A 16,663-nucleotide genomic window follows, 5' to 3' on the forward strand; every position below is an offset into this window, starting at 1 on the left:
TGGGCAGAAAAAAAATTGGGAAAAAAAAGTGATTGTCTCTCTCAAAAATGAGTATTTTGTTTTCGTTTTCGTTTTTTCGTTTTTTTTTTTCGTTTTGTTTTTTCAAGAGAAACTACAGAAAAAACCACCCAATCTCAGGATGCTCTTTCCCATGATTTTTATCCGAATATGTTCAGAGATCAAAAACTTATTTACCGAATCTCTTTTTTTTTTTGATCTCTCTGAAAATCGAGTCCTTGAGCTGGTAATGGAAATTCATTATCAGCATCCACTCCACTCTACAAATTTCTTTTTCCAAATTGGGAAAGGTCTCTCTCTCTCTCTCTCTCTCTCTCTCTCTCTCTCTCTGTAGATGAAAAATTTTATGCTTCAAACTGAAGATCTCAGGCCACCGCGACGGTGCCGGACCGTACAGTTTTCTTGCTAGATTCTGGTTTTCTGTGAGTTTGAGTGGTTGAAGAAGAGGAGGAGGAAGAAGAAGAAGAAGAAGAAGAAGAAGAAGAACGTCTCCAGCTTTTCTCCTTCGCTTCGTCGATTTCAATCTGTTCTTGCCGGCACTCTTTGCTACAAAACGGAGTGTTCCCCCTGCAATACAGAAAACAGAGAATAAGTTTCAATTCTCCGATCAAAACCTCAAAATCAAAACAAACAGAGCACAGATCGATCCGATCTAAGCATAATTGAAACCTAAACAGCACTTTCCATCACTTTAAAAAAAAACGACCACATAAATTCCGATCTAAGCCTAATTCAGCGATTCTGAAGCCTCAATTTCTCAGCAAGCAAGCAGAAAACTCGCGATTAAAACTCGACAAAAACACAGACTCTCCAGGTCATGAAAGATTGAACGCACCTGTACATGAAGATATCGGAGTTGCGTCCGAGAGGTTTCCGGCAAAGGGAACAGGCTTCGAGGAAGTGAGGCTCAGGGAGGAGGTAATCGGCGCAGCCGGCGTAGAAGAGCGGCGCAGTCCTCATAGTGGAAAGAAGGCGAAGAAACTTGAAAGTTCGCAAAAATTCGCCGGAACCGGCAAGAATTTTGGAGCTTAGGGCAAAGCTTGGAAGAAGAAATTGCGAGGAAATGGGCGACCAGGGGGAGAAGAACGCTGGGCTATTTGGCTCCATTTATAATTGCTTTGCCGGAGCTGGTATTTAATCAGCTGCTTCGCGGACTATTATAGTGAAAACTCTCTCTCTCTCGTAAGGAGAACCAGCCAAGCTTTATCCCTCTCTCTCTCTCTCGACGTGTATGATTTAGCTTATGTGCGACATTATAGCGGCAATGGTATGGTTGAAGTATATTATAATGAAAATATTTATCTAGCTCAACGAATTAAGGTACGTTGGATAGAATTTTTTTCCATGTGTTGTAAAAAAAATTCAATAGTAATAAATAAAAAAACACTAAAATATTAGGATTAAAATATATATGTGAATGTTTTTTTTTCTTTCTTGAAAACAGAAATGAAATTTCATTTAATTTCTATTATTTTAGACTTAGAAACTTTGACGTTAATTGTTTTTTTTTTACAACATCTGTGTGGTGTGAATTCAAATTTGTGAACTTTTTGTCGGGTATAAATACTTTGACCAATTAAACTATATTCTAATTAGCTAAACTATTTTATTATTGATTATTTCTATGGTTGTAATTTAAACATCGATTTCTGAAATATTGATGGGTTGTTGTTGCAATTAATTATTTTTACAGTAATTATAGTTGAATGAAATCACATCAATATATTTTACCATGTATTATTATTATTTCATAAAGTACGTCCTAAATTTTAAATTATTCATATATTTATATTGGTGTCATTAACACTAATTAATAAGACATTGAAGTGAAGTGGCACGTTCATTATGTTAAATTTCAATTGAGTTTACACAATATTGTGGATAAACAAACTGATAAGATTTTTGTTAAGGAGTTTAATAATAATTTATAAATAAACGCATAATTTAAAATTTAAATTATAAATAGAAACAATATTTATAATTCATACATAAACTTTATAACTTAACCTATCAAGTTTTTTTTTTTTTGGAATATCAAATATAAAAGCAGGCATACGAACTTACGACCTATAAAAATATAATTATTTAATCATTGCTCAAGGTACCCCTCCCAATGTATTTGGAAATAGTACTCGGATGTCAAATTTTTATATTTCCGTAAGTTACCTCTCAAAATTTAACCCCTCATTATATTTGTGTGAAACAACGAAAGAAAAAAAAGAGAAATTTCATTTTTCACGTTTTATATTCCTCCCTCTCGTAGGTTTAAAACATTTATTAGTTAGTTAAGAAGATATAGAAGTACAAAAACGAGTCAATATAAGCATAGTTCGACCGTTAATGTATCTTGTTCCTTCCTAAAAGATTAATCTTCTATCCCTAGATTTGTTGTAGTAAAAAATAAAAAGAAAAAAAGATAGAAAAATGATTTGATTGGTTGAAATTGCGTGGGTTTGGGTAGACCGCGGAGTATGGGATAGTAACCCTAAGAAAATCCAAGAAGATGGTTTTCAAATGGGTGGTTTTGCTGTTCCGTGGTGAAAATCTATTGGCTGCAAGTGCATGCATCCCTTTCCCAAACCAAAGGGCCAAAGGAAAAAAAAAAAAAAAGAAACATACATTTTTTAATTATTATTCTAATTTACAATTTGGTGCTCTTTCTTTATGATATTCCCATATTTCGCCCTCAAAAGTTATTGTATTTAGGTTGTCTTCAAGTGGGGGGGGGGGGGGGGGGGGGGGGGGGGGGAGTGTGCATCAGTGGTCGGGAAAAAAAGAGGTTCTATGTAGCAAATTTTAATATGATATTCCATAGTCATGGTATTTTAAATTTAATGAAAACAGCTTAAATGTGAATAAAAGAAAATAAATATTTATTAGTTAAGTGGTAATTGGTATTTATCTACGATCAGGAGTTCGAATCTTCGATCTTTATTTATTGTACTAAAAAATAAATAAATAAACAAACATTTAGATTAATTATTAAATTTATGAACTCGTTGAACTCAATTTATTATATTAAATAGAAACAAATAAATAAATAGCACATTTGATGGTAAATTGGTATGAATTTGAATATATTAAATAAATGACAACCATGACATGTGGGGTTGAGAGATCTAACTCACACTCTCCTCTTTGTTGAAAATATATCTCAATTATTACTGAGTTATGTTCGTTTTAATTTTTTTTTCTCCACCGCTCTTTGATAATTGATTGGGCAAAAAATTTTGTATTTAAATGTAGGAATATTTATGTAATTATTATTTTGTTATATTGAAACCTATTTTTAATTTTTAATTTTTTGTTTTGTTGAGCAAGTATAAGAAATAATGGTATCTCTTACGAGTTAATATTTATTAGTACAGGGATAGTGATGTTACATTAAAAAAATAAAAAAACATGTTAGATATTTAAATTAACCACATTTTTCACAGTATATTTTATACAATTTCACGACTAAAGATGTCATTTTACATCCAAATTGCATGAACAATTAACCTCGTAAATATCTATGGATAATATTGTATAAGTAAATTATTATTTTTTTGTTAATAAATTGACCTTTTTGTTTTTACCGTAACACATATCTGATACTTTTACTTTTTCCTTATTATCTGTAAAGACATATCATATCATAATTAATAATTAATATAGCGAACCCTCAAATTGCATATATTTTATATAATTCTTCGAATGATTTGCCTTTTAAAAAGGGTTAGACTTTGAAACCATTTTGGTCTTTTAATGTGAATAAATTCAATAAAATATTGAGGTAAAATCTTATCAAATCATGCTGTCAATATCACGAATCAATGGAATAACGGTAAATACACATAAAATGTGGGCAAGAAGAGGTATTAAGCATAAAGTCAGGGTTCTTATTGCAAACACAAGAAACTTCATCATATTTTCTAAACTTTATCCTTTGAATGGTCCATAAATTATGAAAGCGTCATCCCTCGAGAAAAAGTGTAACTATGAGCGGTGCCCCGAATCTCAAATGTAATTATAATCATGGTATTAAATAATCGTCGACATGACGATATGTCCACCAATATTTTCATATATCAATGAATTCCACATCAACCTAAGGAATAATTCGACATTTTCGTCGTATTAAAAAAAAAAATAATATTAATAAAATGCAACTAATATATACTTAATATATTAATATTAATATTTTTAACTTATTTAAAAATATAAAAAATTTTATTAATTAATTTATAAAAAATATTCATCACTTGATCTGGAGCGGTTTTTCATGGTATTCAACAGTTCCATATTGACGGTGGGGCCCACATAATAGGTACCGAAACAACATAATTGGTTTATGTAGGGGCAAATATGTAAAAAGGGGTTGCTGAAGGGGCAAAAAGGTAAAAGTGGGAACTTGATTCCAAAAGAGGCTTTGGAGCTGACTGGGTGGTGGGACCCAAAAGGCAACCGAGGAAGACGACAAAAAGCCAGCGATTCAGCGGGGCCCACCTGACGCATATCCCTGCTGGCTCTATTTCCTAGGTCATTGTCCTCCGGGCCCACGGCCTCTGCCCGCATCCTTCCGGGCAGCAGCAGTCCTTACCTTTATCTGCCCGTTACACGTGCGACTCAAACAGACGCTCCAGCGTACGTAACTGCACGTGCTACGTGGCGATGATTCGAAACGGCTGGACATGCAGATTCCGGGGTTCCGTAAAGCCGCAGATCGACGGTGGATATCGCGCCACGATAGAACTCGATGGACCAATAAATAATTCAAGTGTAAATTATTAAATGTATTTAAATACAAACAATTATTTATTAATATTCTTTATTGGTCTCCGACTCTCATTTGAAAAATGAGTGGAAGAGCTTGGGGATGAGATCGAGAGGATCCTATTTCATGTGAGTTTGGAAAACGAAAAATTATTTTTAAATCAAAAAATTATGTTTTGAAGTCAATGTGGTAATTTTTTAAAATTCCGATGAATAATTTTTGTCCACGTGTAGGTTTGTGATACGGACATTTACATTACAATTCCCAATAAAGTTTGAATAAAAAAAGATAATAAAGAGAGAAATAAAAGCAACACGACAGGTGGGGTTTGATTGGTAAAGGGCATTTATATTTTAATGTCTCGACAACTAGTTTTATTTGTTATTTTTTTTAAGTATGTGGTATTTTTTATTCATATAATAATTGTGGTATTTTTTTTTTTAAATTGTATTTTTCTTTTTGAAAAGATAGAAAGAGTATAAAGCAATCTGATAGAAGCTGAAAGCTTTTTTTAGATTAACTTTCTATTTGACTATAAAATTTAATGTTCTATTTGGAAATTTCGGTTAATATTTTATTTTGCCTTTAAAATAAAATTTTAATATAAAAAGATTGCTTAGGAAGTTAATTTATGGTAACTTGATTTTAACATGTCGAAAGGTAAAAAAATAAGGACCACCAATATTAGGTAGGAATAAACATGCATCAACTTAAAAATTCAAATATTTTATATTAAAAGATTTTGGGTTTGTATTCTCACGCCTACTATTAAAAAAGGGAAAAAAAAAACTTAAAAGTCAACATCACAGTTTGTTGGAACTCATCAAATTCTCTGTTTCTTCCTCTTTTATTTATTTTTTATTTTTAAAATTTTGATTACTCCCTTTCGGTTTCTAATAAATCTTGTTTTATTAAATATATTTTTTCATTTATGCGTTTCGAACAACATGTATTCTGGACCATGTTGGGCTCCATGTTGCCCACGTAATTATTGGGTCAAAGTGGTCCAATATACCCAACAGGAAGCCTGGTTCCGGATCCACAGCAGAGCCCAATAAAAGCCCAACTGACATCCTCGTCTTACGGCCCGGCCCTTTCTTTTCATAACTATTTTAGATGTACAATTTAATTTTATATTTTTATATTTTCTCATTTTATTATTATTTCCGATGATACACTGTTTTCGGCGGGCATAGTTTCATTTTTTAAAGTTGTAATAAAAAACTAAATCATCAAGTTAGTAAGATGCAATCATTTGACTAGTCATATATCGTACCAATTTAATTTGAGCATATAGAAGATCAAACCTCCAACCGTAAGAGAAGAAGGAACTTCTAATTTTTTGTTAATAGAACAAATTCTCCATATCATACTAGTAAAAATTTAGTTCGAGTTCAAAATTTTAAAAAATATATTGTCTAAGACTTGATAAAATTTTTTAAATACATAGATTGATTAATTGGTTAAGAATCAAATGTGTATATAAATTAGAAAGAGTAAACCGCAATATAATAAAAATAAACATTTAATTTTGACGATGAAGAACTAAATCAAGGACTAAATTAACGAGAACCAAACCAAATCGTTGAACAGCCTACAGAATTTCCAATATTGCCTTGGCCCTGTCAAAAGAAGGGGAATATATATAAATGGAAATCTGGATTCTTCCAATCGATTCAGAAGGTGGACGAATATTTTTACCTTTTTTCCATTGATATCAAATGACATGATGATTTGAATTGAATCAGCCATACAAATTCAAATGAAATTCTTCTATGTTTTTGGGATTGGTGGCACCAGATTATGACCAACTACTGAAGGCCAAGCAAAAAAACCATCCTAAGTATTTATTTGTGAATCACTTCAAATTCAACACAGAAAATAGTAAGCCCGAGATGATGTTCCAGTGGGTATTTCGACCAGAGAAGACAACTCAAACTGTCAAATGAGGCAGATTATGAAGGAACATACAATTGGAAATAGATCAACTGAAGCCGAGGAAACTATCCTGTAAGGGCGGAATTCAGGGCACTGTGCACGTCGACTCCGATTTGGGCCTCTGCTTTCTCCAAGTCTGTTGAGGCAGAGCTCAACTTCTGGGTGAATTCGGCAAGACCCTTCTGTACTTGGCTAGCGTCAATTTGATCTACAGGCACAGCTTCGACAGCAATTATGTCAGTAAACGAGTTGCCATGAACGAATGCAAAACCACTGCTCACGAAGTACTTTTTCACATCACTCCCCTCGTGAACTGATAGAACCCCTGGCTTCAATTCTGCAATTGTAGCTACATGACCAGGGAGAACACCCATTTGCCCAGTTGTCGCTGGAATTATTACCATGTCAACCTGTTGAGAACGGAGGAGAAAAAAATAGTTTTAAAGAACGATGAATATCTGTGATAAATGAGCCCAAAGCATGGGTGTATTTGGCCGTTTTTGTGCTTCCCAGGAGTATGACCCATTAGACTCTGCTTCCATGTATTTCTAGCAGTTATACTAAATAGAAGAAATAAAGTTTAATTTGAGAGTAAGTCAAAACACAGCCTCTCATCAGTAAGAGAAGGTAAATGAACAATTCATCCACTGAGTGTATACTATAGTCCTAATAAATTTTGGAAGCATCAACTTTGAAGCATTTACTGCTTCTTGGGGTTGGAAGATGTGTATTGAGAAAAACCAAAGAATCTTATTGGAAAAATTGGAAAACAGATTAGTTGGTATGATTTGATTTCTAGTCTCTAGATGAAAATTTCCCTCTAAATTCTTTTGTAGTTATTCTATTCAAACTAATCGGAGGTCTGCAATCTCTTTTATATTTGTTCTCCCTTTGATTTTTTTGTGGGATATTTGCAGACTTGTGGACACCTCGATTATTCTCACAGGACCAACACTTGACCCTACAATATTTGGTTGCCAAGGTAACTCATAGAGATATTAAATCCTTGGTAGATAATTTTTTTCATAGTTTGAACTCATTCCCTCTAAGACATTTAGTATTTACACCGGTCATTATTGACCACCACAACCCATTAAGATGTTCTCCCTTTGATTTTGATCTCCGTCATACATGTTCTTTCTCTAGTATAATGTTTCTTCACCCAAAAAATGAAAAATAGAAGTCATTAATAAACATAGGGTTCTTGTCAGAATATGTAAGCATCCATTAGAGGATTAAAATGTCCATAACGGCACCAAAGAACTGGCTAGGAATTTAGAAAACAAGAGGCACCGGTAGAGATGAAAGAAATATAAACTTTAAAAGAATTGGCGATAACATGAATTTGCATGAAAACGCCACCTTAATTAGATACAACTTGGTCTAATTCTTGGCGTTGCTGATATAATAGCATTGGGGATACTACAAGCCCAAATTTACAGCTTTGAGAATATAACCTGACGGGCAGATTTAGCAGTTCTTTTTAGTGCATATGAACAATCCATAGCAGCTCCAAAAACCATAAGCAATGAACATGAAATTTACAGAATTGACATGATCTGATCTGAGCATCACCATGCCAATGAATAGGAAAGAGAACACAACACACATCCTCCAGTGTAATCAAATAGTATAAGGAAATGAATGCCAAATATCAAATTTAAAACAAAAAACAATACAAGAACATCAAATCTATGAACTGCATTGACTAAGTAAAGGAATTGTTATATCATATCGAGAGCAGAGAATACAATAAACAGACTTCCTGCGACCTCAGTTGGATAAAATCCATTTCCAGTTCTACATTTGTATCTGTGGATTTGAAACGCTCATTTACGTCTATTATTTTAACTAAACACTAGATTTCATTTATTACAAGGGTTCACATCAATCGATGAAGAAACAATAATATCAAAATTGGTACCAAAAATCAGGGAAATTCAAGAGTCAATACAAGCGCAAAAATTTAAAAATTCACATTATAATCAAATCAAATGCAGAAAACTCACGCACAAGATTCAACACCTCTCCCGAAAAAGGAAAAAAAGAATCAACTGGAAAGCGAATTTCCGACACTGACCTCTTTGGACGAGAGCTCCGAGGCATAGGGAAGCACGAAGTTGACAGTGAGCTTAGTAGGAATGGAAGAAGGCGTAGCGGGACGAGGAGCCATGAAGGAGAGCGGAGTTTTGGGAGGATCAATATTAGGGATCATCTTCTTCCATGTCTCGACAAAGGCCTCGTCGGGGGAGGAAGCCGCCGGCAGATCGGTGGAGAAGGATCTGGCCCTGGCAGAGCGAAGAGGGCGGGCCAAAAGGCTTGAAGCTCGTCGGAACATGGCGGAGACTGTAGGGGGTCGCTCGGCTCTCGCAAGGTCGGAGAGAGATGGAGAAGGAGAAGTGAGAGGGTTCGGCTGAAGCTGTTTGGAAGCTCAGAAAATGGAGGAATTCCCGAAAGGAAAGTGGATCAAAGCCACTATTATGATGGGCTTTGAAGCCGCTATTTTTTTGGGCCCATTAGGAATTTGATTTATGGGGCTTTTGGGCCTAGAAATGCTATACAATTGGGCCCATAAAGAGCTCTCTCTGGGCCTATTGGGTTCATGCTGAAAATGTATAAATAGGCTATATGTGTTGATGATATACATTTCAAAATAATATCATTTTAATTCACAAAAAAAAAATATATATTATTATTTTAATGATATTTATATAACATCACAACAAAAAAGGCTGAGTTCAGGAGTAAAACAAACCATACCTTAACCACAAAGTTATGTTTAGATTAATCATTTGTACGAGGTAGTTAGCTGTTAGTATAATAGTATTTTTTACGACTCAATTTTCTATACCAACCAGTTATTTTGATCGGTTAGGAAAGTTACCATGAATTAGACTTTGAATTCAATGGATAAATGTATCTATTTCATCAAATGAAAATACACGGTATTTCTAACTCATTAATGAAACATATAATTAAATTATCTCGAAAAAATTAGGCATATATTCCCATCATGTTCGAATATCCATCCTATATTGTTGAATTAAAAGAAAGAAGAAGTATTCTTTTTTAGGACCACGACAAATTTTGAAAAGGCAGGAAAAAGAAAAAGAAAGTAAATTGCATATTAAAGCAGCACAGTACTAATAAATTTGATGAGACATGGAATCAGGGATATGTTGTGTTATAGCCTAGGGGAACTACCTACCTTATGCTTTTATTTTTTGCAACAACCAATTGGTGTTATAATGAATGCCCCATGCTCTTAATAACTTATATTATACATTGGTAATAAATTTCAGATTCATATGTTATAGTTTAATTTTGCCCAGATATACCCTACAATATTGTCCCTAATATTTCATTTGACCCTTAGTATTTTAAAATTCTCAAATTTACTCGTTTGATAAGAATTTTGTTGACATAAAGTAAATAGATCATTGAATTATTGTTTTATTGACATATTTGGACAAGTAAACATACTATTTGAATACTGCTTTTACACCTAAAATCAAATCCTTTTATAGTAAAATTTGACCCATCAATTAACAAAATCCATTTTTTTTGTTAAGTGGCATGTTCATATATCCAAATAGATTAATAAAACAATAATTTTGATAAATTTCAATTTATTCATTTTTTTACGAAAATCTAATTTTTTTAATACATCAACGATAAAAACCAAAAAAAGATCGCAAAATTTTTTAGGGAAATAATTTTTGTCTATAAATTTGGTCATCCATATATTGTCCTCTTTTATGTTATGAGTTGTTGTATCTACGAAAAATAGACCACTTCAATTTTTTTTCCATTAATTACCAATAGGGATTTTAACAATGTAATTGAATTCAAAATTTATTAAGACTAATTAAATGTTTTGAGTTTTAGACTTGGAGATCAGGTAAATCAAGTTGACTAATTAAAAAAATGACGTCATAAATCTAAAATAAATGATAGAGATTGAGGCAAAAAAAAAAATTAAATAAAAAAACTCTTGGGTGAACTCCCATTCCACTCATCTCCAATATGATAAACATTGATCTTGGTGAACTAATGGATATTGTTTGTTTTGACTTTTAAACCCAAATACTTAAAATTAATTAGGTTAGAAAAATGTTTGAAGTCAAAATTTTCCCATATATTTGGCCAAAAGCCTATGAAAGTTGTAAAAAGATCTCTCCATTTCTTTTCATTATACATAATTAAATTTAGAACTCACGAATTTTAATTTATATAATATAAGAAATTATAAGATAGGTTTGGTATGTAAATTTATATTGAGATATAAGTTTTGCTCCTCAACAAAACACATAATTTATTTAAAAATAATAATAAAATATTTTACACAACAATAACACAGTTAGCATAAATAAGAACTCTTTATGTCAACAATGTACTATATATTTCTATATTAAGTATATTAGTGTTATACTCTCTTAATGATAAAAAAAATTAACATATTAGTGATATATTTGATCGCATAAATAAAATATAATAGTGAAATTTTTATATATTTTTTATAATCGATAGAAGAAACAATTTATCATATTTACAATTTTTTTTGAGCAACTAATTTTTGTCAACCAATATAATTTTGCAAAGAAATACATAAAAAAGACAAAAATAAAAGATTTAAAAAGTTATAGAGCAAGTTGAAAAAACAAACAAATGTAAAAATTAGTTTAAGAATTAAAAATAATTCGAGAGAGAGGAGATGGTTATAGACTATAGTTTAAGGTAAGGAAAGGGAGACATGCGAGGAGTGTCAATGAAGCAATGAAATGCACAGAATCCCAAATGCGTGGGATTGGGAAACAAAATAACATTTTTGATCTGTCAAAAATTCCATTTCTTTTTTTTTTTTTAATTTATTTTCCTCAGAAGTAATGATGAGGTTATGGTTTAATTTTATACTAATTTAACAGAATGAGGAGGAGGATCGTGGATATCCACATTAATACTTTATTATAAATTATTTCTTTCGGATAATTAATCATTACCTAAGGTCCAATCAATGCCACTTCATTTTCGTGTAACACATAAACTATATCTTCGCATCTTAGGATACAATTATGCATCAAAGTCTACTGCATGATAAGTAACCTTTAAAAGTCTATTCGATAATATTATTGATAATGTACATCAACGTAATATATGGTATTCTCTACTTTGGACATAAGTTAGTGTGACTTCATTTTTTTGTTACGTAAAATGCATCATTTTTCATGAAGATGTTGTTCATGATTTGTATACCACGAACTATATCTTATTTAACCAATATGAGACTTTGGTCATATTAAGTATCACTGAACATCCTTTCAAATAGTCATCTTCTTTGTCTTACTATTAGTACGTTGCCTTTAACACCAAACGTCCCTCCTCTTTGTTGAAGCATACTACCTATCGGATAGTTCAACCAATTTCTCGAGGCTCGCTATTTTATTTGGTAGAGGATTCTACCTACATGGCTAAGTTCAAGGTATAACTCTGTTACTGCTCGTTAAGGAGAAATGACCACCATCTAATCTTTATTAATATGATATTGTCCACTTTAACATTAAATCTCATAATTTTGCTTTTAATTTATTATTTTATATTATAAAAAACATAAAAATGTATCTAGTAACTATTTACTGTTTATTGAGTAAACAAAAATCATTGGTTCTCAATGTCTGCAATTTCAAATCAGAAAATTAGGTTTTTTATATGAAAATTAACTTTTTAAATTAAATATCAAAAAAATTATCTTTTATTTATTTTTAATATTTATCATGCATTTCAAAAGTAAATAATGATAAAATAATGTCTTTTTTTTCAGTACAACATGTTGGGAAGGAGATTCAAACTCACGACCTTTTGATTGAAGTTATAAAATAATGTCTTTTAAGTTTATGTGTTGGAATAGTTTAGAAACATAAACAAAGGGAACTTGGATAGTTTAGAAACATAAACAAAGGGAACTTGAATTTTTTTCCAATGTTTATGCACATTTTTTGAAATGTTTTTTAAAATCGAGAAACGTGAAACGTGAATAGTTATCGAACACTAATATTACTAAAAAAAACTATAATTGATAAACAAGAAACAATAAATGATAATGTTATCAAACAGTCAAAGCGAGCATAATTCAGCAATAATTGACATATATCTCTAATCATTAAAGAGACAACAAATGTATAAATTTGAAAAAGTGTTAAAAAGACAATCTTAATTATTTTTAGAAAAAATTAATATTTTTAGAAAGCATGAAACTGAGAATTTGAATGCATAATTTTTTCCTCACTGATAGATGACTGGACCAATTCAACTATATTCATAATTCACAAATGTAGTTTATAATTTGATTGATTGCATTATTTTTCTATTTTTGCGCTTTTAATTTGTTTTTCTTTAAACTACAATGGAAAAAAATTAACGGCAAAGAGATATTGAGTGCGGGGATGTGTACGGCAAGGAGACGATAACTGCCGACGTGTCGAACGACCAACGTGTGATGATTACATCCGATAGTGGAGATTGTGGGACCCAGTTGAGTAAGGTGGGCCCCACACAGAGCAGTAGTTTATTTTTAATTTTCCATCCGATTTGGGCATCGCAGTGATCGCACGGTTGTAAGCACAGGGGCGCATTTACTCTTCTCACCCACATTTATTTATTTAATTTAAAAATAATGTACATTGGCAGGTGTATAATTAAATTAACCACATTCAATGCTACCCCCCAAACAGGCCAAAAAATGAATTAAAACGGCGCGTTTAGTCGGATCATACGTAACATGAGTTTTAGAAACCTACGTGTATTTAATTGAATGAGTTTGTAATTTTTAAAAGTAATATATAATGTTTTTTTTTCCTTTAGTACAACATGTGAGGTGGATGATTCAATCCATTTAGATATATATCAATTATTAGTAAGCTATATTCGTTATGACAACTTATAATATGTTGATTCTTTTTTTCCTAAGATATATAGTGTAACACGAGCATAATTTAACGAGGTAAAATATTACTTACTTCGATCAGAGGTCAGAGTCCTCCACCTATAACATATAATTTATAGGATACATTTTTTTTATTCGTTTGGTTAAATAATAATGATTTTTTTTAGTACAACATGTGGGGGTAGAGATTCGAACTCTCAACTTCATAGTTGGAATAATGAAATTTTGATGTTCGATCGTATCTTTTATATGTATACAATAATATCAATGCGATATATTAAAATGTCACGTGCATATTTATATTAAGAATAAATTGATAAAATTTAAATAAATATATAGAATATAATTAAAAGAAAAAGTATTGATAAAAAAAGTATGTGCTTAGAGTCAGACAACTATGGTATGAAATAAGTTGGCTCAAACACTCATAAAAGAGAGCTTTAGAGAGAACGATATAAATTTTAAAGAAAAATACAAAGGTTACCTCTAAATTACAACTTTAAGTACTCTCAATAGTTCAATATGAGATATTACCTTCAAACTTATAAAGCTGTTAAATTTAACTATATTACAACTTAAACATAATTTAATTAATTAAAAATCTTAATCTAAAATACAGCCGAATTCTGTTACATAGGTTTTACGAATTTAAGAGAATAATTACTCAGATTAAAGTTGTCAAAAGAAAGAGAAAAAAAACTCAGATTAAAAGTCGAAGGTACAATTACACAGACTTATACGATACCACTTATTTTCCTTAAAAAAAAAAAAACTTATACCATACCACTAATATCTTCTCAAATTTCGGAATTTAATTAAATATAAATATAAGGGGAGAAGATTAATTTTGCAGACCAGCTTCATTCTCTCTCTCTCTCTCTCTCTCTAGACCCTACGCTTCGATGTCTTCTCCACCGCCGCCGCCCACGTTGCCGGATGCTTTCGGAAGCTCCGCCATCGACTACATTTCTTCATCGCCGCCGCCGCCTCCTCCTCCGACGACGGAGAATCATTCTTCTTCGCTGAATAATCTCAGTCCTAGCATTCTAATCATCCTTATTATCCTTGCCTTTACCGCCTTCGCTTCTGTTATCCTTTGTGTCGTCCTCCGGCACCTTAACCGCCGGTGTCTTCTCCGCCTCTCAACGGCGCCTGGAACCTCGTCGTCGTCTGTCTCCAGCCGCCGTATCACTCCGGCAGGGCACAGTACGGCTCGCTGTGCTAATTCTTTCTCTCCGATCGATTCGCTTCCTCTGTTTTCTTTCTCCTCCGTGACGCGCCGTTCTTCCAGTGCGGCGGCCGATTGCGCGGTTTGTTTGTCAAAGTTCGAGGCGGAGGATCAGCTACGGCTCCTTCCGCTCTGTTGCCATGCTTTTCACGCTGAATGCGTCGATACCTGGCTTCAGTCGAACCAGACGTGTCCTCTCTGCCGCTCCGCCATATTCGCGTCCGAATCCGAGGTTATCAAGGCTTCAATGGCTTCCTACGCCGCCGAAGGTCGCACCGGAGACAGTTTCAGGCTGGAGATTGGCAGTATTAGCCGCCGGCAAGCGGCTTCCGAATCTGGCGAAAGGAGGAGATCGTACTCGATAGGATCGTTCGAATATTTTCTGGAAGAAGATTCTGAAGTTAACTTCACTCAAGCGCATCGGCGGAGCGTCTCGGATAAGGAAGACATTGAAGCGCGAGTATCAGCAGCGGTACCTCCAGAACGAAGCCTCGCAGCGGAAGTTGGCTCCGGGAGGAATTGGTTGAAGGAATACGTCGATAGGCTCTCGAGTTCAATCTCTTCGCGTGCGGTCTCTTTCCGAGGCTCCGGCAGGTTCTTCACCGGAAGTAGTCGCCGGAGCGAGGTCGCCATTGCCGGAGATTGGGAACAAGAGACCAATCGCGTCGGCGAGGAAATAAGCGAACTGTTCCGGTGGTTTTCAGGGGTATGATTCGTAATTACGCCGCTTTCTTAGGGCAAACAGTCTCTTCTCTCTCTCCTCTCTCTTTCTATTTTCACGAATATGGATTTGTAATTAGACGGTTTTACACCAAATATTATTTTGGTTGGCAATCACAAATCACAGAATCAAAGCTCAAAAAGATTGCTGAGACTTGAGACTTTTTTCCCCCTTCTTTCCTAATACCTCGTTTGGCTGGGATTAAAGTAATAAAATATGAAGCAATTTTGATATTCCTTTCCTTTTTTATTATGATCAAATTTGGAAAAACTTTTACTGCAATTATAAATGAATTATGATGGTAAAATCTTGTTGATTTCTTTAGAGAAACATGGATGGAAATGAGGGGATACGATATGATTGTCCCAATTTCTTTAGGAATCATTGCTTTGCTTGCTTGTTGAAATTGTTTGCCGAAAAAGAAAAGAAAAAAGAAGGAAAATAAGAAAGTGGATTGCTGGAAATAAAGAGGCCAAGATTATAGGTGGCCTTGAGCTTTCTGAGATTCTTGCTACTTCTATCAGCTAAACGAAATATCTCTCTCTCTCTCTCTCTCTCTCTCTCTCTCTCTCTCTCTCTCTTTGGGTTTTGATTTGCTTTTGATAATGCTTAAATTATGTGTGAATAGATAAGGATCAACACTCATCTTGACGGTTTGAAGGGGGAAAAAATCGTTTTTTTTCTCTTTCATGCTTGTTGAAAGCTTAACAGCAAGAAATGAATGTTGACTGATAAGCAAATCCATGAGAACTTATTCTTATTTCATTAAATGGGAATGTGCTTGATGCTATTTTTCAAAAGAGTCCATTAAATTTGAAACATAAATTTCAAAATTTATCTCATAATTTGTAATTCTTTGAGTCATTTGGATGATTTTCTTAGATAGCCAATGCTTACTAATACTTCAATCAATAGGCAAGTTTCACAATTAATTTGGTTACCTATGGTGGAAAAATGAACCCTATAATGGATACTTAAAAAAAAAAAAATTGAATTTTGTTAGTTTAGCGGTCACTAATTCCAAACGTAATTCTATAGAGTAGAAAATAAACAAAATACATT

At 33.1% G+C, this 16,663-nt stretch overlaps 3 protein-coding genes across 3 annotated transcripts; 1 reads left to right on the forward strand and 2 right to left on the reverse strand.

The window, feature by feature from the left end:
- Window positions 1-32: 32 nt before the first annotated feature.
- Window positions 33-1,127, reverse strand: LOC111015979 (FCS-Like Zinc finger 3). Its single transcript, XM_022291196.2, has 2 exons — window positions 854-1,127; window positions 33-585 (listed from the first exon to the last, which is right to left on the reverse strand). The coding sequence occupies exons 1-2, from the start codon at window positions 1,123-1,125 to the stop codon at window positions 384-386; spliced, it is 474 nt and encodes a 157-aa protein (XP_022146888.1). The 5' UTR covers window positions 1,126-1,127; the 3' UTR covers window positions 33-383.
- A 5,462-nt stretch (window positions 1,128-6,589) lies between these two features.
- Window positions 6,590-9,159, reverse strand: LOC111016094 (ATPase, F1 complex, delta/epsilon subunit). The gene is made up of 2 exons (XM_022291374.2): window positions 8,793-9,159; window positions 6,590-7,122 (listed from the first exon to the last, which is right to left on the reverse strand). Exons 1-2 carry the CDS (start codon window positions 9,048-9,050, stop codon window positions 6,778-6,780), a joined length of 603 nt encoding a protein of 200 aa, XP_022147066.1. The 5' UTR covers window positions 9,051-9,159; the 3' UTR covers window positions 6,590-6,777.
- A 5,189-nt stretch (window positions 9,160-14,348) lies between these two features.
- ATL4 (TOXICOS EN LEVADURA 4) lies at window positions 14,349-15,848 on the forward strand. Its single transcript, XM_088123756.1, has one exon. The coding sequence runs from the start codon at window positions 14,555-14,557 to the stop codon at window positions 15,590-15,592; it is 1,038 nt and encodes a 345-aa protein (XP_087979882.1). The 5' UTR covers window positions 14,349-14,554; the 3' UTR covers window positions 15,593-15,848.
- The last annotated feature ends 815 nt before the right edge of the window (window positions 15,849-16,663 follow it).

This window comes from Momordica charantia, assembly GCF_013281855.1.
Source record: "Momordica charantia cultivar OHB3-1 chromosome 5 unlocalized genomic scaffold, Mcharantia_2.0 BLBB01000005.1, whole genome shotgun sequence".
Lineage (NCBI taxonomy): Eukaryota > Viridiplantae > Streptophyta > Magnoliopsida > Cucurbitales > Cucurbitaceae > Momordica > Momordica charantia.

What these genes read in the sequence shown, in the direction of transcription:
- LOC111015979 (XM_022291196.2), bottom strand. Translation starts at nt 1,125, where the DNA reads ATGGAGCCAAATAGCCCAGCGTTCTTCTCCCCCTGGTCGCCCATTTCC. An exon ending in TCCGATATCTTCATGTACAG is followed by an intron (nt 586 to 853) that starts GTGCGTTCAATC and finishes TCTGTATTGCAG; the next exon opens with GGGGAACACTCCGTTTTGTA.
- LOC111016094 (XM_022291374.2), bottom strand. Translation starts at nt 9,050, where the DNA reads ATGTTCCGACGAGCTTCAAGCCTTTTGGCCCGCCCTCTTCGCTCTGCC. An exon ending in CGGAGCTCTCGTCCAAAGAG is followed by an intron (nt 7,123 to 8,792) that starts GTCAGTGTCGGA and finishes CGTTCTCAACAG; the next exon opens with GTTGACATGGTAATAATTCC.
- ATL4 (XM_088123756.1), top strand. Translation starts at nt 14,555, where the DNA reads ATGTCTTCTCCACCGCCGCCGCCCACGTTGCCGGATGCTTTCGGAAGC.